The 26,482-nt window shown below is 53.5% G+C and overlaps 2 protein-coding genes across 2 annotated transcripts; one reads left to right on the forward strand and one right to left on the reverse strand.

Annotated features, from left to right (window-relative positions):
* The first annotated feature begins 1,967 nt into the window (after positions 1-1,967).
* On the forward strand, positions 1,968-19,157 carry ANPEP (alanyl aminopeptidase, membrane). The gene is made up of 20 exons (XM_020909345.2): positions 1,968-2,941; positions 3,475-3,617; positions 3,740-3,879; positions 4,526-4,652; positions 4,729-4,883; positions 5,148-5,261; positions 5,362-5,505; positions 5,634-5,699; positions 5,817-5,882; positions 7,481-7,656; positions 7,900-7,979; positions 9,229-9,362; positions 9,482-9,537; positions 10,830-10,977; positions 12,622-12,713; positions 13,259-13,369; positions 13,499-13,666; positions 14,637-14,777; positions 15,367-15,448; positions 18,550-19,157. Exons 1-20 carry the CDS (start codon positions 2,337-2,339, stop codon positions 18,697-18,699), a joined length of 2,898 nt encoding a protein of 965 aa, XP_020765004.2. The 5' UTR covers positions 1,968-2,336; the 3' UTR covers positions 18,700-19,157.
* A 4,068-nt stretch (positions 19,158-23,225) lies between these two features.
* Positions 23,226-25,499, reverse strand: MESP2 (mesoderm posterior bHLH transcription factor 2). The gene is made up of 2 exons (XM_070477524.1): positions 24,601-25,499; positions 23,226-23,826 (listed from the first exon to the last, which is right to left on the reverse strand). Exons 1-2 carry the CDS (start codon positions 25,495-25,497, stop codon positions 23,557-23,559), a joined length of 1,167 nt encoding a protein of 388 aa, XP_070333625.1. The 5' UTR covers positions 25,498-25,499; the 3' UTR covers positions 23,226-23,556.
* Between the last annotated feature and the right edge of the window lie 983 nt (positions 25,500-26,482).

Consider the following 26,482-nt stretch of genomic DNA (forward strand, 5'->3'; position numbering starts at 1 on the left):
ACCACTTAGCCCACGCTCTAGAGCCCCTGCTCCACGATGAGAGGAGCCACCTAGAGAGCAGCCCCCGCTCCCTGCAGCTAGAGAAGAGCCTGCCTGCAGCAGTGAAGACCCAGGGCAGCCAAGAATAAATAAATACAAATTTAAAACTATACGTTAAAAAAACCCAAATATGTATCGAGTGACTACTACATGCTTGACACCATCAGTGAACAGAAGCAGCCATGGATTGCTCTCGCGGGGGTCTGCTGGTGGTGGGGGAAGGGGAAGGACTCAGGTCATCGCCACACAAATCAAATGGAAAACTATGCCAACTTATAGGGCTTTGAAGAGAGGTTTGCGGTTCTCAGGAACTTGACCTGGTCAGGGAGGCCAGGGTATCTTCTCTCAGAAAGACTTGCAGAATAAATAGGGAGTCACCAGGGCAAGAGTGGGGGAAGATGCTCCAAGCTGAGTGAATTGCACATGCAAAGGTCCTGTGGTAGATGGACTGGACGAAGGCCAGATTGGCTAGAGTTTCCACAGCAGAGGGGACTGTGGTGAGAATGAGGTCAGGCAGTGAGCCAGCTGACAGCACTTGACTTGTGGATATCCTTAGAAGATTTGGTCTGAATTCCGAGAGCAAAAGGACCCTTTTAAGCAGTGGTGCCAAATGATTCAATTTATGTAGCAAACTGGCTTTGTTGTTGTTTTTGTTCAGTCAACAAGTCATGTCCGACTCTTTGCAACCCCATGAACTGCAGCACACGAGGCTTCCCTGTCCTTCACTATCTCCCAGAGCTGGCTCTCACTCATGTCCATTGAGTCAGTGATGCCATCCAACCATCTCATGCTCTGTCATTCCCTTCTTCTGCTTTCAATCTTTCCTGGCATCAGGGTCTTTTCCAACAAGTTGGCTCTTTGCATCCGGTGGCCAAAGTATTGGAGCTTCAGCTTCAGCATCAGTCCTTCCAATGAATATTCAGGGTTTGAGGGACCCAAATGTTAGCAAGGAGTCCATGAGGGTCTAGCAGTGCCCATATAAACGAGAATGGCTTTGACCCAGGGCACGGTGAGACTAGGGGGCAGGGTGAGTTGAATGTTGGGATGAGAATCAGGCAGTGTTGAAGTCTGAGAAACTGGGCTGGTGGATGGGAGGGGTGACAATGAACATCATATCCTGTAAGAACATACTATATTGAGTATGATAAGTAATATCTTCATTTTCCTCAGGGATAGAATGGTTGACTTCTAGGAAAAAAGAACAAAGGACTTTCAGGTTCTACTATAATGTGTGTGCTCAGTCACTCAGTTATGTCCGACTCTTTGCAACTCCTCAAACTGTAGCCCACCAGGCTCCTCGGTCCATGGGATTTCCCAGGCAGGAATACTGGAGTGGGTTGCCATTTCCTCCAAGGGGTCTTCCTGACCCAGGGTTTGAACTCGCATCTCTTGCATCTCCTGCATTGGCAGGAGGATTCTTTACCACTGAGCCACCTGGGAAGCCCTCCACTATAGTAGATGGTGTTTAATGTTTTCTCATTAAATCTGTTCAACAAACCTGAGAAATAAATTCTAACATGTGTGTTTGAAGAAAGGGGTCTCAGAAAGGTAAAATTACCTGCTCAAGGTCATGGCTGGGAAGAGGTTGCCTCCACCAGCCTCCTCTCTTTTTAAAAAAAAAGGCAAAACAACTTCATTTCATTCTACTCAGTGTGCTGATAATTGAGGGGAAAGTTTTTGGCAAGAAGGGAAAGGGAGGGGACCTGGAAGAACTCCTTGCTCTGGAAGAATGCAAGGGAGGCTGGGGCCATGGTTCTAGGGCACCCCGGGCCCCCTTCCAACCACAGGGGTGACCAACTTGCTCTTGATCCGAGCCGGAAGCCGACTCTCCCTTTCTCTCCACCTCCCACCTGCTGCCCTCGGGAAGTCCTCCTAACCTCCTGGATCTAACCTTCCATCCTCTTGTTTCTCTGCCCATGTCTCAGATCGCAGGCACATCCAAGCCACCTGGCTGCTACCTCTCCCCGCTGGCCGCCTGCCTGCCCTTCAGCCCTTGGTGGGGCTCCCAGGAGGCCTGTAACTGGATACCGGACACCGATTGCTCCTTTCAGGCATCCACCCCCCACCTGCCCCGAGCCGCACTCCATGCACCCTGTTTCTGGATCTGCTCTTGGAAACCTGGATAGAGCGTGTTTCCACTCAGCCCAGTGACCTTCGCCTGTCTGAGCCCTGGTTAATTTTTGCCCAGTCTTTGCAGGCTCTGGGGCCCCTCCCTTTCGGGGATATAAACCTGGCCTGAGGCTGCCCTGTTCCCTGCCCATTCCTGAGCCTCCCCGAGCTCCCTCCCTGTCCTCACCATGGCCAAAGGATTCTTCATTTCCAAGGCCCTGGGCATCCTGGCCATTCTCCTGGGTGTGGCAGCCGTGGCCACCATCATCGCTCTGTCTGTGGTGTACGCCCAGGAGAAGAACAAGAATGCTGAGTGTGGCACCGCGGCCCCCACGAGCCCCACAGGCCCGACAACCACCTCGGCCACCACTGTGGACCAGAGCAAGCCGTGGAACCGATACCGCCTTCCCACGACCCTCCTGCCCGACTCCTACAGGGTGACGCTGAGACCCTACCTCACTCCCAATGAGAACGGCCTGTATATCTTCACGGGCTCAAGCGCCGTCCGCTTCACCTGCAAGGAGTCCACAGACGTCATTATCATCCACAGCAAGAAGCTCAACTACACCTCCCGCGATGGGCACTTGGTGGTCTTGACGGGTGTGGGGGACGCCCAGACCCCCGAAATCGACAGGACCGAGCTGGTGTTGATCACTGAGTACCTGGTGGTGCACCTCAAGAGCTCGCTGGAGGTGGGCAAGATGTACGAGATGGAGACCGCCTTTCAGGGGGAGCTGGCTGATGATCTGGCAGGCTTCTACCGCAGCGAGTACATGGACGGCAATGTCAAAAAGTAAGTCCGAGGTGGGTCTGCTGGGTGGGGTGGATCCTAGATACCGGGACAGAGCAGGATCCTGGGGGCCAAGGAAGGGCTTGGATTCGGGGCCTTTGAACGTTCCAAAGCCCTTGGCTGGTCCATCGCCCCATCCAAAGTTCCCAAGACATTCAGCCGTTTCCCCAAGCCCCCCTCAACCCCCCACCACCCCACTCAATCGGGAGTCAGGGATGAACATTGAAAGCCACCTTGGATAGATAAGAGAACAGGCTCTGAGGGGAGAAATATGCCAGTGTCTTCCGGCTAATACTGGATGGGGGCAGCCAGGACTTTGACCCTGAGTGCGGAAGAAGCTCTGATCGCCCACATCAGCTGGCCTGTCGGCCTCGAGGCAGCCTGGGAGAGAGGAAAGCGGGAGTGGTGGGTAAGGGGACAGGGATGAGGCCAGGAAGCATCTGTGAGCCCGCCCCGCTGCACACCCAGCCACACCCTGCAACCCCATGGGCACAGACACTCTGTGGGTGCACCCTCTAACCCCCTGCTCTGGGCAGGGTGCTGGCCACCACACAGATGCAGTCGACAGATGCCCGGAAGTCTTTCCCCTGCTTTGATGAGCCCGCCATGAAGGCCACATTTAATATCACCATCATCCACCCCAAGGAACTCACAGCCCTGTCCAACATGCCACCCAAAGGTGAGCAGGTCTGGCTGGGGCCTCACGGCCTGGACCTGGGAAAGCAGACCCTCCCCCCAGGGCTGGGGTGTAGGGGCAGGGGAGGGGGCGCACCTCCATAGGCCTGCATGCTCCCTGCCCAGGTCCCAGTGTCCCACTTGATGGAGAGCCCGACTGGACCGTCACTGAATTCCAAACCACGCCTGTAATGTCCACGTATCTCCTGGCCTACATTGTGAGCGAGTTCACGAGTGTGGAGTCAGTGGAGCCCAGTGGCGTCGAGGTATGAGGCCCAAGCTCACCTCGCCTTCCCCAGGGTTGGTCCTGGCCTGGGAGACATTCCTGTTTATCCTCATCCTGGTCCCAGCCCCTAGGCAGTGTGCGAGCCCCAGCTGTGAGTCATCTTGGGCAGGTGTCTTTAGTTCTCTGAGCCTCAGTCTCTGCATCTGAAAAGTAGGACCCTCCTCATTAATGGGGGCTTCCCCAGTGGCTCAGTGGTAACGAATCCGCCTGCAGTGCAGGAGCCGCAGGAGGCACAGGTTCGATCCCTGGGTCGGGAAAATCCCCTGGAGAAGGAAATGGCAACCTGCTCCGGGATTCTTGCCTGGAGAATCCCCATGGACAGAAGAGCCTGGCGGGCTACAGTCCATGGGGTTGCAGAGAGTCAGACACGATGGAAGAAAATTAGTATGCACGCACCCCTCATGAAGGGAGTTCCCAATTCCTGGGTGCCAGACAGAGAGTGGCCATGGCTCATTCCCTGCAGTCCTCTCCCTACAACTCCAAGAGAGACACCCCCCTCTCCACACACTCCCCGCTGACCAAGCCTCCCAGTTTAACCTGGTTGGTCACCAGCCTGCCAGACTCTGGGACTTGGCCCACCTGCACGGGGACCCAGGAAGGGCCCCTGATCTCTCCTATCTTTGCAGATCCGGATCTGGGCTCGGCCAAAAGCAACTACAGACAACCATGGCCTTTATGCCCTGAATGTGACAGGTCCCATCCTGAGCTTCTTTGCCAGTCATTACAACACAGCCTACCCACTCCCCAAATCCGGTGAGTGAGGGGGGAAGTGAATGGGTCTCCCCCCTCATTCCTGGAGGACATCCTGCCAACTGCCTGGCCTCTTCAGACCAGATTGCCCTGCCCGACTTCAATGCCGGTGCCATGGAGAACTGGGGGCTGGTGACCTACCGGGAGAACGCGCTGCTCTATGACCCTCAGTCTTCCTCCAGCAGCAACAAAGAGCGAGTAGTCACTGTGATTGCTCATGAGCTGGCCCACCAGGTATCCCCCCATCATGGGGAGTGCAGACCAAGAATGTGGGGGGGTCCAGGCGGAGATGGCACAAGTCGTGGCTCTGTCCTTGGAAGCTCAGAAGGGAGGGGGGATTCCACCTGGCCAGGGGGTTCGGGGAGGAGTCAGGATGAAGTCGGTAAAGCCTCCAGCTCAAGACTGGTGTGTGGGGAGCACTCGGCAAAGGGTAGCCCTGACACCGTTAGTGACCGGGAGGTCTGGGTGGTTTGCTGGACTGACCCCTCTCCCCTACAGTGGTTTGGGAACTTGGTGACCCTGGCCTGGTGGAATGACCTGTGGCTGAACGAGGGCTTTGCCTCCTACGTGGAATACCTGGGAGCTGACTATGCAGAGCCCACCTGGAATCTGGTGAACCCCCTGCCTGGAGACCGCTGGGGTCTGGGATGGGGGATGGCCTGGGTCACGCCCTCCGAGGCCAGTCCCCTGATTGGCTGTTGGGGGTTTGCAGAAAGACCTCATGGTGCCGAATGACGTGTACCGTGTGATGGCCGTGGACGCGCTGGTCACCTCTCACCCACTGACCACCCCTGCCGACGAGGTCAACACCCCTGCCCAGATCAGCGAGATGTTCGATACCATCTCCTACAGCAAGGTGCTGCCCAGCCCCCACGCTGGTCCTCAGACAGTGGGGGGGGGGGGTTGGGGGGGGAGGGCGGTGATGGGGACACAGGGCCCCCCGGCTGGCTCGAGACAGCCTCCTGAGCTCCCTCCCCTCCACAGGGAGCCTCGGTCATCCGGATGCTCTCGAATTTCCTGACTGAGGATCTGTTCAAGAAGGGCCTGGCGGTGAGGATCCTCAGCCAGTCACGGGGTGGGGGGTGTTTCCTCTGAGCCCTGGCCTCACAGAGGCTGTGGCCAAGCCTGGGGCCACAGCTCCACCCTTACCTAGCTCTCTTTCCGCAGTCCTACTTGCAGACCTTTGCCTATCAGAACACCACCTACCTGAACTTGTGGGAGCACCTGCAGATGGTCAGTACCAACCAGCCCTCCTGAAGACGTTCTGTGGGGGGTCCTGAGATGCTGAAAGCCCCAGGGCTGGCAGCACTCCCATGGGCGAGAAGGTGCCCAGCTCCCTGCTTACCCCACCCCCCAGGCAGGACGTCTGGAGCCTGGCCTGCTCATTGGCTGCTCCTCTGTAAAGTGGGTGCAGCGATGGCTCCTTGGAGGAGGTGCGGCCAGAGGCTGGGTCAAGAGCCTGGCAGGTGTCTCCCCGACCACCTTGCACAGTAGTGAAGTCTATGAGGGGAGCTGGGGAACACCCTCCTCTGAGTGTTGAGGAAACAGGCTCTCAGGTTTCCCAAGCCCAAGCCATCATCTCCCTGGAATTTGGAGCCAGTCATTCACTAGCTCAGCACTCCTGGTTGCCCTATGCCCCACCCAGCTCCTCCCAGGCACTACTGTGCACGCACCAGCACCCTCAGCAAGCCCTCTGACCCTCCCGTCCAGCCCCACCTCACATTCCTGTCCACTCAGACCCCGAGGGGTCTGGGGCAGACCCTCTGACACTCCCACCCTCCCGCCTGGCCCTCCCTGCCTCTCCTGAGCCTGGCGTCTGCACCCTCTCCATCACCCTCCATCATCTCCCACCCCTTCTCTGTGACCCTGGTCAGCTCAGCTGACCCCTCCATGTGCCTGCATGCCATGACCAGCCTGACCCAGGAGGGGAGATACCGGGCCTTGTCACAGAGTCACAGGTGGGCTCCTGGGCCCTCCTGGCCGTTCTCCAGCCCAGCACCCCTCTGTTGTGAGCCTGGTTCCCCGCCCCCACCTCCCCCAGCCTCAGTGCCTCTCTGCTTCCACTGTCTGCCTCCCCCGACCTCAGTTTCCTGTTCCTTTCCTCCAAAACTGAACCCTCCTCCACACTGACACCCCTCCAAGCTGCATCTCCCCCTCCCTCTCCCCCTAACCCCCTCTCTCTGCAGCCCCCCAGAGATCCTCTCCCTCTCAGCTTGCACCTTCTGATAGTAGCTTCTGCCCTCTGTCTATGCTCTTCTTAGTTTTTTATTTTCTCCGTTATTAACAAACGTGGTTGGTTTTTTGTTATTATGAAAGCAATAGGCACACGTGAGAAAAGATTTAAGACAATAACAACCATCCTTAGCCCATCCCCAGACCCCCATCCGCGTGTGTTTCCTTCACATCGCCCACAGCCCTCTCCTTCGCCCTGCCTGTGACTTGGGGACACTGGTTTTCCTTTATCTCTATCTCCTCCCCTTGCCTGTCTTCCCAGATTTGTTCAGGCTGAACCATGGGGCATCCTGGGTGCCCCTCCCTGACACACAGCCACCTCAGGCTTGATCACAGAATGTGGGGTTTGGGGGGGCATGCAGATTTCCTTAATCAACACAGAATGAACCAGAGGCTGAAAAGCTCTTGGCTCGTCCAGCGCTGGGCAGCTGAGAGGAGGGCGAGGCAGGCTGGGAGCCCAGCTACAACCTCGCAGCCCGGAGCTCCTCCAGTACCTCCCAGCAAGGTGGCACCCTAAGGAGAGGGCAGGGGTGCCCGGGGGAGAATGGTGGGGGAGAGATGGCCGTCCACTCACGGCTGCACCATCGCCCCTGCCCAAGGCTGTGAACGATCAGTCGTCCATCGTGCTGCCGGACACCGTGAGTGCCATCATGGACCGCTGGACCCTACAGATGGGCTTCCCTGTCATCACCGTGGATACTAACACAGGGACCATCTCCCAGAAGCACTTCCTCCTTGACCACAACTCCACTGTCACTCGCCCTTCAGAATTCAAGTGAGCACATGGGGTCACCGAGACAGGCGTCCCGGGGAGGTACTTAGGGGCGGCTGCCGTGAGACCCTCTGCTGTGGCCCCTGCCACAGTGGTTGGTGTCAGTCTTGCTCCTGGGCCAGGAGGAAGGGGGCGTTTAGTGCCAGGGTCAGGCAGAAACTGGGAGTCTGGGCAGGACTGTTTTTCTCTGGCAGTGGCCAAGAGCTGCCGTTTCTTACCCCTGGCCTCTGGGATTTCTTGTTGCAGCTATCTGTGGATTGTTCCCATCTCATCCATCAGAAATGGCCGGCTGCAAGATCACTATTGGCTTCGGGGCGAAGAGAGAAGTAATCCGGCCCTCCCCTAGGGGACAGTAATCCCCAGGCCGTCCTCCCAGCTCCTGGCCCGTGTTCTGGGGTTCTGGCAGGCCTCATCCTTGGGGGTACCCTTCATCCTTTCATTCAACAAGTGGAGCCAGCTTCTTTGGTTCTAATTTCTACTCTGTTGCTGCCCAGCTGTGCGACCCCAGTCAAGTTACCATCTGTCACTGGTCTCTATTTCCCCATCTGTAAAATGGGGCTGGGGACAACATCTACCCCCGTTGAGTTGTGTGAAGATTAAGGGAGAGGATTCTCATGAAATGTTCACAACAGTGCCTGGCACGTAGTACGAACGGTCCTGCTCAGCCAGGCACCGAGGAAACCACGGTCGGGGCACGTCATCCCCTGCCTAAGCCAAGGCTGCAGATGAAGGAAAGGAAGACAAGCCATTCGTACTTTCTGGAGCTGTGCAGAGGACTTTATCAGAGGCGTTTATGGCCTCTGGGGCAGGCGGGCAGAGAACAGAGAATAGGGAGGCTTTCAGTTTATGGAGAGGTGAGGAAAGGCTTCCTGGAAGAGGTGAATTGAGTCAGAGGATGAGCAGGAGTTCACCGGGCTAACAGCGGCAGAGAGAAGCTGTCCAGGCAGAGTCAATAGCAAATGTGAGGCTTGAGGTAGGAGAGAACGTGGGGACTGAGCTTGGCTGAGACAGAGGAGCAGCCTTGAGGTGAAGCGAGTCCCTGCCGGCTGCAGGAGACCATGTCCTCAGACCAGGAGGAGCCAACGGGATTGAGTCTGATCTGCAGGTATGCAAGGAGCCCCTCCAGCTGCCAGGAGGAAGGCTGGAGGTAGACCTGAGAGGAGGGGGAGTGGAACCCCCAGGAAGAGATGAGCAGTGCTGGGGGGCTAACTGGATGGGAGGCGCTTCCTGGGTGTGATGGAAAGATGGCAGATGGAGCGGCGGCCTGGGGCATTGAGTCTGAGCTGGAGGGGGTGTTGCTGATGGAGTTGTCCCAGCTGGTGTCACTGGCCTGGCCACTGAGGTTCACAGATGGCAAGTGGTCTGTCCAAGGTTACACGCCAGAGTTTGTCCGGGCACCCGGTCCCACCCTTCTTCTCTGCCCCTCGCCTTGGCGTGGGCCCAGCGGCCTGAGGGCCAGCTGCTGCCAGGCTGCCCGGGAGGCGGTTCCGCCGAGGCCTGGAGTGGGGAAGGCCTGGGTCAGGTCAGCCCGGGGCCTTCTGAGCAGCCTTGCCCAGCTCTCTTCTCTCCCCACAGCCCAGAATGACCTCTTCAAAGCTGCAGCGGATGACTGGGTCCTGCTGAACATCAATGTGACGGGCTATTACCAGGTGAACTATGATGACAACAACTGGAAGAAGATTCAGAATCAGCTGATGTCAAGCCCGGAGGTGGGTGCCTGCCGGCCCATACCGTCCACTGCCCAAGGCCCAGTCCCAAGATGACAGCCCAGACTGCAGGGCCTGCCCCATGGCCCGCCCGAGGTCACATGCTCTATTGCCCCTTCTAGAACATCCCTGTCATCAACCGGGCGCAGGTCATCTATGACAGCTTCAATCTGGCCAGGTGAGTGCCCGCCCCTTCTCCCTCGGCCCCACTGGCTCAGCGGTGGAAGCCTGGCGACTTGGCAAGTGTGACTCCATAGTGAGAGCCCGCGCTCTCCCTCCCGTGGTCCTCATCATGTGCCAGGAATGGGGTGCTGGCTCCCTGTGCTTCGGGACACCCCTCCCTTGGCCCCACAGCCCCAGACAGTATCACCATTCAGCCCAGAGTTTCCAGAGAAGGAATCAGAGTCTCAGAGTCTGAGCATCTTGCCTGAGGTCACACAGTAACTCATGACAGCCAGATACGGATCTGTCCAACTCTGGAACTCCAGTGTGCTCCACAACACCCAGGTTTTCCTGAGTGCTACCTGTGGGTCAGGCTTCCGAGGTGGCGCTAGTGGTAAAGAACCCACCTGCCAATGCAGGAAACTTAAAGAGACTCAGGTTCGATCCCTGGCTCAGGAATATCCCCCGGAGAAGGGCACTGCCTAGGATTCCCATGGACAGAGGAGCCTGGTGGGCTACAGTCCATAGGATCGCACAGAGTCGAACACAACTGAAGCGACTAAGCACGCATGCATGCCCCTGTCTCTCTCTTTAGTCGCTCAGTCGTGTCCAACTCTTGCGACCCCATAGACTGTAGCCCACCAGGCTCCTCTGTCCATGGGATTCTCCAGGCAAGAATACTGGAGTGGGTTGCCGTTTACTTCTCTAGGGATCTTCCCAACCCAGGGATCGAACCAATGTCTCCTGCACTGCAGGCAGATTCTTTACCCTTTACCAACTGAGCTACGAGGGAGGTCAGGCTAAAAAACCTGGGAAGGACACGACAGGAGAGAGGCAGGCATAAATAAACAGAGATTTATTGAGCAGCTGCTGTGTGTGTAAGCGCCGGCAGGTGCTAAGTTCTTTGATGTAAGTGATGTCACCCATAGACATGGACATTTATGAACAGATGGCCTGAGAAGATGGAGGGAGGAAATCTCAGAGGGCCAAGCAAATCAGAGAAGTGGGGAGAGCAGAGAGCAAAGGCCTCTTGTCTTTTTGAATCTCAGATCTGTCTCTTAAGGTCTGTGTGGCCTTTGGCAAGGCACGTCACCTCTCTGAGCCTCAGTTTCCTCATCTGTAAAATGGGGATACTGAGCAAGGGAATGTGACTGGCAGTGGGTGAGTGTCCACTACCCCTCCCCCTAGCCCCACCAGGTGAAGGCTGGAGCTGATCATTTGGGCCTCTGGGACCTTGGGCTCTAGGGGGGGAGCTGGGGTTCCCACAGAGAGCCTGGGCTGGGCTTGAGCCCCTCTATCTATTCCCAGTGCCCATATGATCCCTGTCACCCTGGCGCTGAACAACACCCTCTTCCTGAACAAAGAGAGAGAGTACATGCCCTGGCAGGCCGCCATCAGCAGTCTGAACTACTTCAAGCTCATGTTCGACCGCACGGAGGTCTACGGCCCCATGCAGGTACGTGCTGAGGGGCGCGCCAGGGTTCAGTTCCCCAGTGCCTGAAATGATGCCACAAGGCAGTGAATAGAAATATTGCCTGGAGTGGTGATACCACACCAGGTCCTCGGTAGTGGTGAGAGATCAGGAGGGATGGAGGGGTGAAAGGAGCAGGGACTGAGAAGGTGAGCAAGTTGGGCACGGCAAGAAATGGAAAGACTTCTAGCAAAGTTTGCTAAATCTGGAAATTAGCACTAGCAGAAGGCAACAGAGAAAGCCGCAGTACAGGAAGGGGATGGGAGTGGGGGCGAAGCCTTCACCCTGTTGTCTGGCCTCCGGCAATCCTCTTCAGCCCCAAAGAATCCTCTGTGAAAAGAGCGCGCCTCTGCCTGCCTAGCAGATGTTAACAGTTTGGAAGCTTGAGGGGAAGGTAGAGGGAGGGGATGGGGGTTGGGGAGGGGAGATCAGAGACAGAGGCAAACTGCTTGCTCTGTATCCATAACTGAATGCAGAGGGATGTTCACTGCGGTGTGGTTTATAAAGATAAGAAAACCAAAACCACTTAAATGCCCAACAGTTGGGGATTGGTTAAGTAAGCTAGAATATCCATTTGATGGAATATTATGTAGTCAGTGGGCTTCCCTGGTGGCTCAGTGATAAAGAATCCTCCTATAATGTGAGAGACGCAGGTTCCCTCCCTGGGTCAGGAAGATCCCTCGGCAAAGGGAGTGGCCATCCACTCCTGTATTCTTTGTTTTGTTTTCATTTATTTATTTTAATTGGAGGATAATTTCTTTACAATATTGTGATGGTTTTTGCCATACATGAATATGAGTTGGCCTTAGGCGTACACCAAATAATTCTCCAGTATTCTTGCTTGGATAATTCCATGGACAGAGGAGCCTGGCGGGCTACAGTCCATGGGGTCTCAAAGAGTAGGACAAGACTGAGCAACTAACACTTTCTTAGCACTTTGGGATGGTTAGTATTTTCTGCTTATGCTTTCCAGAGTTTTTTAAGTTCCCCACAATAAAGGCAGAATACTTACCATCGGGCGGTGGGGGAATGGTAGGCCCTAAAACGATATTAGGAAATAGTGACATTTAGACATGGACTGTCAGAACTGGTGGAGGCTTTGAGGAGAAAGAATCTCATCAGTCATCTGAAACCTGGCCCAGAGCTGCCCCTTGGAGTCCTATCTGGCCTTGGGTTACTCCCTTGGCCTCTGGCCTCTTGCTTCTGTAACCATTAACCCTTGCGATGCGTGCTCACTCACATCAGAGGCTCCATGGGGCTCCAGGTGGTTCAGGCTTGAGTCTCCTCTTTGTTTTTTTTAAAAAATATTTATTTACTTACTTACTTATTTGGCTGTGTTGGGTCTTAGTTTTTAATATTTACTTACTCACTCATTTGGCTGTGTCGGCTCTTAGCTGCAGCACACGGATGTCTTCATTGCATCATGGGGGATCTTCCATTGCGGTGCACAGACTCTCTAGTTGCTGCACTGGGCTTAGTTGCCCCAAGGCATGTGGGATCTTAATTCCCTGGCCAGGGATCCAACCCGAGCCCCCTGCATTGCAAGGCAAATTCTTAATCACTGGATCACCAAGGAAGCCCCATGCATGAGTCTCCTCTTTAAAGCGATTCATGTTTTCTTTTACCCAGAATTACCTCAGGAAGCAGATTGAACCCATCTTCCTACGTTTTGAACAACTCACCAATAACTGGACTGAGATCCCAGAAAATCTGATGGACCAGTGAGTATGACCTGTCTTGGGTCTGGAGACCACAGGTGGCCCAGACACCCTGACCTGGGAAGTCCAGAGCAAGTTCCCACAGCATCCTCCTCCAAATTTCACAATTCCTGGCTAGACCAGGGCAACCAGTCAGGGAGGAAACTGCCCCCTCCCCGGCCCCACCCAGGAGTGGGGGGCCCTGCCCCGAAGCTCTGTGCGGCCTGTTAACCCGTCTGGCCTCTTTGTGCGAAGGACCAAACTGAACCTCCTTGGTCGCCTCACTGGCATGGTCATGCAGACTCTAGGTGTTAAAGGTGGGGCTGGGGTCTGTGTCCCCCTCCCTGGGCTGCACAAGGCAAGAAGCAAAGCCGCCAAAGGGTGAGTGGGCTGTGGCCTTAGAGCCCCGTGTCTGCTGCCCTGCCTGAAGTTATATGCCAGCAGACGGGCTACAGTCCACAGGGTCGCAAAGAGTCAGACACAACTGAAGTGACTGGGCATAAGGACAAGGGGAGTCTTTGCTGGAGTCAGGGCCAGGCACGCTGACAGTGTCATCACCCCCTGTGCAGATACAGCGAGATTAACGCCGTCAGCACTGCCTGCTCCAATGGGTTGTCTAAGTGTGAGGAGCTGGCCAAAACACTTTTCAACCGGTGGATGAGCAGCCCTGACGTTAACCCGTGAGTATGTCCCCTGCATGTCGCCTGATCTTTATCTGTCCCTCAAGCTCACAGCCCTGTCCTCATCAGACCCTCATCCCCTGCCCCCTCGCTGCTTCTCCACCCCTGATGTCCCCAACTCCATGCCAGGATCGACCCCAACCTGCGGTCCACCATCTACTGCAACGCCATTGCCCAGGGTGGCCAGGTAGAGTGGGACTTTGCCTGGAGTCAGTTACAACAGGCACAGCTGGTTAATGAAGCTGACAAACTCCGCTCAGCACTGGCCTGCACCAACCACATCTGGCTCCTGAACAGGTGAGGACCAGAGCTGGACAGGGCTGGATGAGTTCCCCTCCCACTGGAGACCAGGGTCCCAATGTGGGGGAGAAAGAACCAGCCAGGCATCCACACTCTCCTTTGTGGGATTCTTCCTAGCCCGTGCAGTATGGCAGTGTGTTTCCCATTTTACAGATGAAGACACAGAGGCTCAGAGAAGCAAAACAGCTCTCCCAAAGTCCAGAAGCTTTACTAAGTTAAAAAAGCAACAACAACCAAGATTTGAGTCTGGATCTGGGTCCACATCCTGTGCTTTTAACTCTGCATTTCTCCTGGCCCTTACCTCTCTCTCAAGGGTCTTGGCACGGGCTTCCCTGGTGGCTCAGTGGTAAAGAATCCACCTGTGATGCAGGGCACCTGGGTTTGATCCCTGGGTCAGGAAGATCCCCTGGAGGAGGAAATGGCAACCCACTCCAGTATTCTTGCCTGGGAAATCCCATGGACAGAGGAGCCTGGTGGGCTACAGACCATGGGGTCGCAAAAGAGTCGGACACGACTTAGCAACTAAATAACAACAACAAAAGAGTCCTGCTGCAGATGGACCTGAGTCCTTCTGGACATCCAGCTGGGCACCCCCTAACCCTTGGATGAGGGCTCCTGGCTCCCACTGTGTGCCTCATATTGCCATCTCCTGGACTTCAGTAAAGAAGAGCCACCCTCAATGTCAAAGACAGGAGTGGCCACTCTACCTGATATAGGAATCACCCCTTCCTTTCTTCATTCATCACTAGATATTTATCAGACACCTGGCATAGCCAGTGACCCTGCTTAGGGGACTAGGCTCCCATCTATGAGAGGGAGGTAGGACCAAGGGGGCTTCAACCCGCAGCATTCTGAAGGGATGTTGAGACAATGCAGGAGAGGAATGCAGGAAAGGACGCAGGATGAGTGTGGGGGGCTGGGGCAAGCAGGCTCCTTTGACTCACTGCACAGCATGCTGACCTCACAGGTACCTGAGTTACACCCTGAACCCCGACCTCATCCGGAAGCAGGACGCCACCTCCACCATTACCAGCATTGCCAGCAACGTCATTGGGCAGTCTCTGGCTTGGGACTTCATCCGAAGCAACTGGAAGAAACTCTTTGAGGAGTGAGTCTGCCAAGAGCTTGTTAGGGGAAGCTCCCACCAAGGCTGGGTCCCCTGGGGGTAGGGGTGGGTCCCCTTGTGTGCGCCAGACCCCGCAAGGTCAGGAGTAGAGAGCAGACACAGCATCGGCGTGGTCGAAAGGGAACCCAGGGGCTTCCCTCGTGGTCCAGGGGTTCAGACTCTGTGCTTCCAACGAAGGGGGATCAGGTTCAATCCCTGGTCAGGGAACTAAGGTTCTACATGCCTCACAGTGCAGCCAAAAAAAAAAAAAAGAAAACCACAAAAAACAGACAAAACAAAAAACCAGATGAATCCAGCTTGAAGTCTGTAGGGGCAGGAATTGAAAGACAAGGCGGTGGGGTCTGGCCATCCCTTTCCCCCTTGGGGGAAGAAAGTCTAGCTGGTGGGAGTGTTCGCTGAAGAGATGGGAACAAGGACATGTGGTCAGGCCTGGCTTTAGGTCCCTAGTGGTGTCTCCTTGGGCGTGTCACTGCCTTGCATCTTTGAGATAGGGACAGTGTGTTGCCCGCCAGTCACTGAACACTGCTTCCCCGCCCCGCTCATGGCTCCTCTCTCTCCTCCCGTCCTGCAGTTATGGCGGTGGTTCCTTCTCCTTCTCCAACCTCATCCAGGGTGTGACGCGAAGATTCTCCACTGACTTTGAGCTCCAGCAGGTAAGAAGCCTGGGACCCTGGGGCTCATGCCCCGAAGGCCCATCCCCAGTCTCGGGGGTCAGCCGCCACTCAGCTCCCACCGAAAGGCAGGGGGTGTTCATAAGGCAGTGGGGCTCCATGTGGTCAGGCCTTCTTCATGTGCAGAGGAAGTTGGGTATCCAGACTTCTTAAATGTCACAGTTCAATCGCAGTTATTCATCTTGGAATTTTTGTATTGGCAAAAGGTACAGAGAATAATATAATGAACGTCCATGTACCCATTATTCAGATTGAATAATTATCAACATTTGCCGACACTTTTTTTTAGGGGCAGATAGTCTTCAATCGAATCTCTGATATTATATAATTTCATTTGTAAACACTTTGGTCATATCTAAAATAAAGAAAATTTTAAAACATAATGTATCATTAGCAAACCCAAGAAAATGAACAATTCCTTACTATCATCCTATATCCAGGACATTTTCAAATTTGCTCTCTCTCTCTTTTGTTTTTTGGCCATGCCATGGCAGCTGGCAAGATCTTAGTTCCCCAACCAGGGATCGAACCCATGGCCCCTGCTTTAATTAAGAGTGCAGAGTCTTAACCATTGGACTGTCAGGGAAGTCCCTTTTACACATTTTTGAGTGAATCTCTGTTTTCACTTCCTTTGAATGTATTCCTAGGAGTGGAATTGCTAGGTCATTTGATAACTATGTTTTTTGAGAAACCACCAAAATGTTTTTTAAAGCAACTGCATCAGTTTACATTCCCATCAGCAATGTATGAAGGTTCCAATTTCTTTATGTTCGGGGGAAAATTGTTATTTTCCTTTTTTTTTTTAAGTTACATCTTTTTTTTAAAGTTAAAGTGTATCTCATGGTTATGAGTTTCATGTCTCTGATGACTCATGATGTTGAGCATCTTTTCACATGCTTTTGGGCCATTCGTATATCTTCTTTGGAGAAATATATTCAAATCCTTCATTCAGTTTTTCATTAGTGTATTTGTCTTTTTATTGTGAGTTTTAAGAGTTCTTTATATATCCTAGATACCAGGCCCTTATTAGACACATGATTTGCAAGTATTTTCTCTGATTTTGTGAATTGTCCTTTCAATCTCCTTACAATGTCTTTGATACACAGAAGTTTTTTTATTTTGATGAAGTCTAACTTACTATTTTTCTTCTGCTGCTTGTGCTTTATGTGTCATATATAAGAAACAATTACCAATCTGAAGTATCTATGCTTCTTACTAAGATTCTTATCATCTTAGCTCTTACATTTAGGAGTGATCAGTTTGACTTGATTTCTGTGTATGGTGTAAGGCAGAGGTCCACCTTCATTCTTTTGCATATGGTTATCCAGTTGTTCCAGTCCCATTTATTTAAAGGACTATTCTTTTTTGAATATTATTAATTTTTAAAAAATACGTCATTGGAGTATAGTTGATTTACAATGTTGTGATAGTTTCAGGTTGCAGCATAGTGAATCAGTTATACATATACATATATTCATTCTTTTTCAGATTCTTTTCTCATACAGGTTATCATAGAATATTGAGTGATGCCCCTGTGCTATATAGGTTATCTAGCTTATATATAATGTTAAATTCTAAGTTCCTGATTTATCCCTCTTCACCCCCCTTGTTTCCCCTTTTGTAACCATAAATTTGTTTTCCATATCTGTAAGTCTTTTTCTGTTTTGTAAATAAGTTCATTTATATCATTTTTAAAATTAGATTCCACATGTAAGTGATAACATATATTTGTCTTTCTTTGTCTGATTTACTTCACTTAGTATGACAATCTCTAGGTCCATCCATGTTGCTGCAAATGACATTATTTTGTTCTTTTTTATGGCTGAGTAATATTCCATTGTATACATGTACCACATCTTCTTTAACCATTCCTCTGTTGATAAAATGACTATTCTTTCACCTATTGAATGATCTTGACACCTTTGTTGAAAATCAATTGGCTATAAATGTTAGGGTCTATTTCTGGACTCTCAATTCTATTTCACTAATCTATCTGTTTATATTTAGGTTAGCAGTGTTGCCTTAATTATCATAGATTTGTAGTGAGTTTTGAAATTTGGATTGTAAGCCCTCCAACTTTGTTCTTTTTCAAAGTCATTTTGCTATTCTGAGTCTTTGCATTTCTTTATGAATTTCTTTATGAATCAGCTTGCCAATTTCTGCAAAAAAGGACAGTTGAAATTTAGATAGGGATTGCACTGAATCTGTGGATCAATTTGAGGAGCATTTCCATGTTAGTAATATTAAATCTACCAATTCACTAACACAGATTTATTGAAGTCTTTTTCCCCCTTTTATTTAGGTCTTCTTAATTTTTCTCAACAATATTTTGTAGTTTTCCACATACCAGTCTTGCACTTCTTTTGTCAAATTTATTCCTAAGTATTTTATTCTATTTGATGCTATTGTTAATGGAACTGTTTTCTTAATTTTGTTTTCAGATTTTTCACAGCTAGTGTATAGAAATACAATTAATTTTTGTATATTGATCTTGTATCCTGAAAACTTATTGAACTCAAGTTTTAATAGTTGTGCTTTTTTTCCATTTCAATTCCTTGGAGTTTTCTGTATATAAAATTGGGTCATCTGTAAATAGAAATAGTTTACTTCTTCCTTTCTGGATGCTTTTAATTTCATTTTCTTGCCTAATTGCCATTGCTACAACCTCCAGTACTAATACATATTTTAATCTTAAAAAAAAAACAACCCACTTATTTGCTCAAGCAGCCAGGTCATGTGTGCTATAGAAATGGCCGTTTCTATACATTTTGAATTTGGCTGCTTGCTCCCTTGTGGTGTCTGTTTAATTTGTCCTTCTTTCCTCCCTTGATTGGATTAAGATTGTATTTCAATTAAAAACAGAGGATCAGCTCAATGAAGAACCTCACAATGAAGTCCAAATACACATAGGAGCCTGGTTGACCTTTGGGGCTGTGGTTTTTCACATCTGCCAGTGAGAGGGAAGGATTCCCTATCCACAGGGGCTCTCACATGGCCGGGAGGGATGGAGGACCTGGTAGCCCTCTCCTCAGGGCTGTGTTAGAGACCCAGCCTGAGGCTCAGAAGTATCCTTTTCCTGGCAGCTGGAGGAGTTCAAGGAGAATAACATGGATGTCGGCTTCGGCTCAGGAACACGGGCTCTGGAGCAAGCCCTGGAGAAGACCAAAGCCAATATCAACTGGGTGAAGGAGAACAAGGAGGTGGTGTTAAACTGGTTCAAAGAACACAGCTAAACAGTCTCTGGTCCGTCCATTCACCTGGTCCCTATGTGAGATGTCCACACGCCTCTGTCCCAGGGACCCACGGCAGGGCCCCTGTTTCTGAAGCCTGAGGCACCAGCGTCCTCCCCTTGGGGACAGAGTCTCTGGCCCATGTTCACTCCACTCTTCCCAGGGGACCACTCCAGTTTCTGATGCTCAGACTGTCCAAGTGCCTCCCAGCCCCTGCCCCTCACGCCAATGGCACCCCAGGCTTGGCATGGCTCCTGTCGCCCAAGGCTCTGGGTCTGATCTCAGGGAGTCCAGCTCCAGGGTCAGATGAGAAGTCCTCAGTGGATGATGGATGGCCTTGGGGGGCTGCCCTGTGCCATCTCCTATCCTCTCCTAAAGACCCTGGAACTGATAAGTCTACAGAGCACCAGATCTGTATATTTTTTTCTAAGATAAAATGTAAATAAAAGATTTCTAGATGAGCTTCCAGACTCATTACTGAACTTGAGCAGAATGGGTCTGCACATAGGCCAAGGGAATGTCCTGCCAGGATCCCAGGGTGACATATCAGTTTTTTAAAAATTAATTTTTTAAAATTTTGGCTGTGCTGGGTCTTTGTTGTGGCACACAGGCTCTCTAGTTGCTCTGTGGTATGTAGGACCTTAGTTCCTGAAGCAGAGATCAAACCTGTGTTCCTTGCATTGGCAGGTGGATTTTTAACCATTGGACTATCAGGGAAATCCTTCAATTTTTAAACTGGTTGTTTTCAAGAGTAGCCTACAGAAGAAGATAGGTGCCCTCCAGATCACCTCGGGCAGCCAGTGATCAGGGCCAACTCTGAGGAGAAGGTCAGGGACCCACAGGGCTCCTCGGCCCACATTGGCCTTGGTGGAAATTTCTTGGCAAAGGAGGCCCAGCTGAGTGCCCAAGGCTGCTTGGGTTGGGGGTGGGGGGGAGGACAGAGGGTGGGAAAAGACAGTCCAGGCACCTCAGGGGTCACCTTCAGTTGACATCACCTGTGAGCTGCTCCAGGCAGTGTTTTTCCACCCTCTAGGCTTTGGTTTCCTCATCTGCGGTATAAAGACATTTTATATCATAGGGTTGGCTTCCCAGGTGGCGCAGTGGTAAAGAATCCACCTGCCAATGCAGGAGACGTGGATTTGATCTCTGGGTCGGGAAGATCCCTTGGAGAAGGAAATGGCAACCCACTCCAGTGTTCTTGCCTGGAGAATTCCGTGGACAGAGGATCCTGGTGGGCTCCAGTCTATGGGGTCACAAAAAGTCAGACATGACTGAGAGACTAAGCTTGCATACATGCATATCATACGATTGGTGTGTGGATCTGAGAGTCACGTACTTAGCGCACAGCCTGACACTCAAGGAGAGCTGTCTCCTGCTCAAGGCCCCATTGGCCCTTTTCCCTCCTAGCCTCTTGTGAGAAGCTTGAGCCAACGGGCCTGGGTCCAGGAAGGCTCCTCTGCGCTCCATTGCCTTCTGCACATCAAAGGGTGGGCGGGGCCAGCCTTGGTTGTGGGTCACTCCACCAACCAGGAGGCTCCCCCCAGCCCAGCCCCTCTGGACCAGCCCTTCCTGTCTCCAGGGCTCAGTGGCTGCGGCTGGCACTTGACTTTCTGGGGTCCCTGCTGGAGAAGGGACCAGACCCACCATCTAGGGTCTCTAGGGGAGAGCTGGCCCCTGGGTAGAAGAGTCAGCAGGGACTCTAGTCTCTGAGCCTGGCACTCGGTTAAGCTTTTATGCGCATTATCTCATTTGGTTCCCAACAGGGAGATAAGGACCGTCTTTATCTCAGTTTTGAGATAAAGAAACTGTGGAGCAGGGATATTAAGACTCAGGCTCTCATGCCTGTGCAGGAGCGGAAGCGAGCTTCCATTTGGGGATGTGGTAGTTACCTGCTTGTCACCTGACCGCTCACAGCACTGGCATTCACAATGCCTGTGTGGCTGGAGGAAATCTGTCTGGAGGATGCAAAAGGGACAAGCAGAGCCAGAGAGCTGTTTGCAGGTGGTAGGCAGAACAGGAAGTGACTAGAAGTCCAGTTGCTCAGCCTCGGTCCAGAGATTTGTCTACAGGTGGATCCACCTCTCCCAGCCAGCGGGTGATGGCAAGTCCTTAAGATGAGCCAGAAGCGGGTGGTGCCCTCTCTCACCTCCCCCCCACTCCAGGAGACTCCTCAGGAGGCATGTCCTCTGCACTGCAGGGTCATTGAAAGCCCTGGGAGACGTACTCAGCAAATGTCCAATCTCCCATGGATGGTGCCTGGGTCCCCAGGAAGGTATCGGTAGGCCAGTCATCCCAGAGAGGGGACCAGCCTCCCCTGCAAGACCTTAGTGGAGGTGCAGCCAAGAGCAGCCTGCCTGGGACGGAGCCATAAATGGGGGCAAGGGGCTGATGATCCTGAGAGGCAGGGCTGAGCCTGCGCTCCCAAAGGATAAGGACAGGGGTGGGCGGGTTGACCTAACCCCCCTGGGCCCTGCTTCCCCCACTCCAGCAGCAAATAGGAAGTGTCCCAGGCGACTCCAGCTGGGGTGACATCAGCCTTTTGCCTCTGCCTTTGTATCTCCCAAAGGAACATCTCTTGCGGGGAGTTGGGAGAACAGGGTTGCCAACTTCTAGAAGACGCTCAGCTCTGGCTGCTGCTGGTGGGAGCTCCAGTCCAGCCCCTGCCGATGTCATCAGTGACTGGACCAGGAAGCACTTCTCTCTGTCCCTATAAAGACTATGCCCAGATAGGTGGGAGCCAAAGGAAGGAGACGGGCGGCTATTCAGCTCCGCCGTCTGTGCAGGTGTTGTGTGACTGTGGAGCCAAGACCTTGGGTCTTCTCAAAAAGGAAAGAGCACTGGACAGGGAGTCAGGGGCTTGAAGTTCCAACCCAGCTGAAGGGCCGGATAGAGTTCTCCTCTCTCCAGACCTGTTTTCATAAAAATGAAAAGAGCAAAAAATATCCATTGCTCCTGGACCTGGTTGGGCCTCAGCCCCAGGTTCCCAGGTCCTGGCTTGATGCACTCTCAGGGTAGGACCCTGGAACCAGATGACTCAACCTGTAATCAGGTGAAGGGACCACTGGACTGGAGCATCTCTGGGGTCAGGTGACTCTATTCAGGTATTCTGTATTGAGCTTTTGTTGTTGTTGTTTAGTTGCTAAGTTGTGTCCAACTCTTCGCGACCCCATGGACTGTACCTCGCCAGGCTCCTCTGTCCATGGGATTCTCTAGGTAAGAATACTAGAGTGGGTTGCCATTTACTTTTCTAAGGGATATTCCTGAACCAGGGATCAAACCCACGTCTCCTGCATTGATAAGCAGATTCTTTCCCACTGAACCACCTGGGAAGCATTGAGTAATTACCATGTGCCAAGCCTAAGAACCGAGAGGTAGGGTTTATAATTGTCTCCACTTCACAGCTGCGGAGACAGAGGCTCAGGGAGGTTTTGAAGCTTGCCCACGGTTACACAGAGTTAAGAGATGAATGAATGTACACCCAGGGCGGTGGCACCCTGTGTCCATCTCCTTGCTGTATGCAACCTCAGGTGAGGTTTCCTCCTCCTCTGAGGGGGCTGGCAGCTCCTACAGAGGGCCCTGGGGTAGGAAACAGAACCCACTTCTGAAAGGTTGGGGGACTGATCACCTAAACCAGTTCCTCTTTTAAGAGATGGGGAAACTGAGGCACAGAGGAGTGACTTGCCTGTGGTCAAAGGGCATATCAGCAGACAGTGGGTTAGATGGGAGGCCCTGCATGTGGGAACTCACGCTCTGGTCTTCCTCCTGCCCCCTCTCTCACACTGCACCATTAGAACGGCCCCCAGCCTGGCTCCATTTCCATGAGGCTGCCATAAAGACCAAGGGAGGCTCTGACTAGGCTGTCTCATGGCAGCCCCAGTAAAATAACCCACTGGGCCTAACCCATGGGAAAAGACTCTGATGCTGAGACTTAAAGCAAAAGGAGAAGGGGGTGGCAGAGGATGAGATAGTTGGATGGCATCACTGACTCAATGGACATGAATCTGAGCAAATTCCGGCAGACAGTGAAGGACGGGGAACCTGGCATGCTGTAGTCCACGGAGTTGCAAAGAGCTGGACACAATTGAGTGACTGAACAACAGCACGTGGGAGCCACGCACAAGCACCTTTTGGGAAACAATTTCACCTAACTGTGAAAGAGCTCTGTGGGTCAGCAGGAATGCACCCAGGAGAATGGGAAAGGGCCACGGTATTGGGGTTGAGGCAAGGGGACAGGCCCAAGCGTTAACCCACCTTGCCCAGCAGGCCAGGTGGAGCCCCTGCACGGTAATTACTGTCAAACTGGCAAGTGAGGGCCTACATCAACCTCAGTAGGCCTGGATTTCCGGAGGGGAAAAGCAGCATGACTTGTTCCTTGCCCTATGGGAACATTTTTCCTTTTCCAGAAGCAATAAAAACCCAGGTGGACAGAAGAAAAACAGACAAACCAAATTTTTTTGTGTGTGTTTTTTTTAAGAAGTACAAAATCTAAGCATATAGATTTCTTCCCACTCCCCACCCCCCCCCCCCCCAGTCCACTCCCCCACTAGTCCCAGCCTGGCAAACCACTGTGGTCAAGTAACCACCATCTTACTGCCACTCAGGCTGTGCCCTGCAGAGCACTGGACATTCTGGGGGATGTCAGGGAGTGGAGGGACTGCCCCAGCCTCGACTTCAGCCAGGGAGGTGACCCCCTATCTGCTTTAAACACTGCTTCTATGAAAGACATCACTTGGAAAAGGGATCCTTGATAAAAGAAAGCCTGAATACTACTGAAGTAGCCGATGAGGCGGGCAGCCTACACTACAGGCCTGATTCCTGGCTGAAAAAGGGGGTGGCCTTTACTATTGGCAGGCAAGGCCATTAGTAGAACATGCCCAGGTGAGTCCCCTCCAAATCTTCTTGCCAAAATTCAGGGCAGCTGCTGAGCGGAAGGCCTGAGTTCTGGGGAGGGCTTTCATCACTGAGCTGGAGGGCAGGGCCTGGTCCCTGGTCCTCTGAGTTGGGCAGCACCTCTGCAGCGTGGCTCCAGCATCCCCACTGGGTCTGAGGCTGCAGTCGCTGGCAGGCTGGGCGGGGCAAGAGAGGAGGGGTTTCTGGCAACAGACAGGTCTCCGGAGACACAGAGATACCCTGAGGGAGAGAAGAGCAGCAGTTTAGTGGGCCACTGCCTCGGGCCCTGAAATCCCTAACCTGAAGGTTGCCCGTAGTGTGGCTGGCAGCTGCTGAACAGCCCTGAGGCCATAGACGCACTGAAGCACAATGGTTAAGGGTACAGGCTCTGGAGATACACTGCCAGGGTTCAAATCCCAGCCCAGCTACTCACTAGCTGTGAGAACTCGTGGATAACCTCTTTTAGTCTCAGTTTTTTCCTCTATAAAACGGTGACGATGACAACAAAACCCACTTCATAGGGTTGCTGGAGGGCTGATGAGTTAATACATGTAAAGTACCAAGAATGGGGTTGGGCACACAGTAAGCATTCAGTAAATCTCGTTTATTAATATGCTCTTTTACGGCAGCTTGAGGAAAACATGAAGGTCACCAGTTCCAAGCCCATCTACTTAGGAAGCCCCTCCCCCTGGGGTAGCCATGCCTCCCCTCTCTTCTCACTGTCCCCCACCTCCCGGCAATACGGAGCACCAGGAGGGAATTTCCTGAAGGCCCCGCTACCTTCCACCCTGTACTCTGAAAGCAAGTCTTAAGATTCCCCCCTCCTCCCCATGGCTGCGAAGGCGTTTAGGTAGAGGTGGGGGTGGACTTAACTTCCCAGGGCCCCACCCCTCTCCCCAAGGAGGTTACGGTCCTCTTCATCCCTCCGCTTCAGCGCCTCTCCATCCCTAATCAGGATTAGGTAACCCGGGATCTAAAAGGCATGAGATTCTCGGGAGACCAGAGCTTACTCACCCCCTCCGTTTCCAATCGAAGCCTGGGGACCACTCCGAGGGAAGTGGCGAGAGCCTGGGCGCGCACCTGGTACACTGTAGCCAGCTCCAGAGACGCGGGGGGCGATGTCCAGGGTGTAGGCTCGTTCCGGGGCTCTGGGGGTGTCTGTGTTCCACAACAGGCTTGAGGCGGCGTCCAAAGGGGCGCATCAGGGGCTCTTCCTTGAGAAAGCTGCGGGGGCGACTGCATCCCGGGGCAGTAGGGGGGTGTCAGCCAGGGTCCCATGTCGGGGACCCTGCTCCCCAGGCTCTCGGGCGCCGCTAGGGCCTCGGGGCAGACGGGCGGGGACCCCCAGGACACAGCGGCACCGGCGGCCGAGCCTGAGCAGCAGCCTTGCCTCTGCGTCTCCGCGGGGCCGCCGTCGGGGCACAGCGCGCAGCCCTGAGAGGGCGCCGCGTCACTGCGCTGCCGGCGCCGGCGCTGCAGGCTCTCCTCGCTGAGGCCCAGCACGGCCGACAGGTGTCCGATGTAGCGGATGGCCAGGCGCAGCGTCTCGATCTTGGTCAGGCTCTGGCCGGCGGGCGCCACTGACGGAGGCAGAAAGCGGCGCAGCTCGTGCAGGGCGCGGGCGAGCGTGCGCATGCGCAGCTTCTCGCGCTCGCTGGCGCTCTGCCGCTGCCCGCCTGCCGGCCGGGTGCGCGCCCGGTTGGGCGCCGTCGAGGCGGTCTCTGCGGCGCTGCGGGCTGCGGGCGCGGGCTGCGAGGGCCCGCGGGCGCGGTCGCAGGGGCACGAGCCGGACGAGTCCGAGGAGGAGGAGGCCGGGGACGTGGAATCCGAGTGGCCGACCCAGCCCCAAGCCTGAGGGAAGATCCAGTGGTCGTGGCCGAGGAGGCTCTGCAGAGGAGGGGACTGGGCCATGGCCGGGGCTGGCTGCAGGCTCCTCGAGGCAGGCCGGGCGGGCCACCTCCAGGACTGAGCTTTTATTCGGACCAAAGGTGCGAGGTGGACCCCCGCCAGGTTGCGGAGAGGTGTCAAAACCCACAGAGCCCAGAGAAGGTCTGGGCAGGGGGGCCCTGGGAAAGCGGGCCCATTTGCAGAGGTGTGGATTCTGACTCCTCTGGGGGGCTCTAATGGAGGTCCCTGCTGCCGCGGGAAGTGTGGGAGGGACACTTCGCATCTGGATGGAGCCGCGAAGCTTCTCACCATGTTCCCACCCACCCCGCCTCATCCACTGCTCTGGTGTGTGCCCGGGACCCTGACAGTGGTAGGCAGTGCCACCGTCTGGGGGCGGCCAGGCAGTCCCTCAAATGACTCACGGACCCCTGCAAAGAGTGGCCGCCTCCCTCATCACGGCCCTCCGGGAGGCTGTGCCCAGTAACTCCCACGCAGTGCCTACAATTGTGCGGAGTAGCGTCAAGACAAACGCCGCCGGACTTGCTCACGGTGATGGCGGGAGAAGGGGTTGGGGAAAGGAGGGGAGGCACAGGTGGACCCTCCCTGGGTTCCCAGAACCCGCACTTGCTGCTTCGCTGAGTGATACCGAGAGGGTCGTCTCCTGTCCACAGTTTCTTTCCCTGAAAAATAGGACAGAGCCAGCAGCCTGGAGAAGAGACATGGAGTGTAGTGGGTGATGAAAATGAGGGAGGTTGGGCCCCCACGCAGGCCTGAATCAGATCCTCCTTATTTGCTGTGTGACCTTGGGGAGTTCATTTAACTCCTCTGAGGCTCATCCTCATGACAGTAATAACAAAATACCTACCACCTAGGATGATTGCTGCTGCTAAATGGAACCATCCATGGGACCACTTAGTGGGAGCCTGGCAAGTGGGCTAAATGTTTGCTACTATCATTTTCTAAAGAAAGTATCAATATTTATGTCTCAAGATGCTTGTGGGCATTAGTC

Source organism: Odocoileus virginianus, chromosome 16 (assembly GCF_023699985.2).
Source record: "Odocoileus virginianus isolate 20LAN1187 ecotype Illinois chromosome 16, Ovbor_1.2, whole genome shotgun sequence".
NCBI lineage: Eukaryota > Metazoa > Chordata > Mammalia > Artiodactyla > Cervidae > Odocoileus > Odocoileus virginianus.

What these genes read in the sequence shown, in the direction of transcription:
- ANPEP (XM_020909345.2), top strand. Translation starts at nt 2,337, where the DNA reads ATGGCCAAAGGATTCTTCATTTCCAAGGCCCTGGGCATCCTGGCCATT. An exon ending in ATGGACGGCAATGTCAAAAA is followed by an intron (nt 2,942 to 3,474) that starts GTAAGTCCGAGG and finishes TGCTCTGGGCAG; the next exon opens with GGTGCTGGCCACCACACAGA. An exon ending in CTCATGAGCTGGCCCACCAG is followed by an intron (nt 4,884 to 5,147) that starts GTATCCCCCCAT and finishes TCTCCCCTACAG; the next exon opens with TGGTTTGGGAACTTGGTGAC.
- MESP2 (XM_070477524.1), bottom strand. Translation starts at nt 25,497, where the DNA reads ATGGCCCAGTCCCCTCCTCTGCAGAGCCTCCTCGGCCACGACCACTGG. An exon ending in TTCGATTGGAAACGGAGGGG is followed by an intron (nt 23,827 to 24,600) that starts GTGAGTAAGCTC and finishes TCTCTCCCTCAG; the next exon opens with GGTATCTCTGTGTCTCCGGA.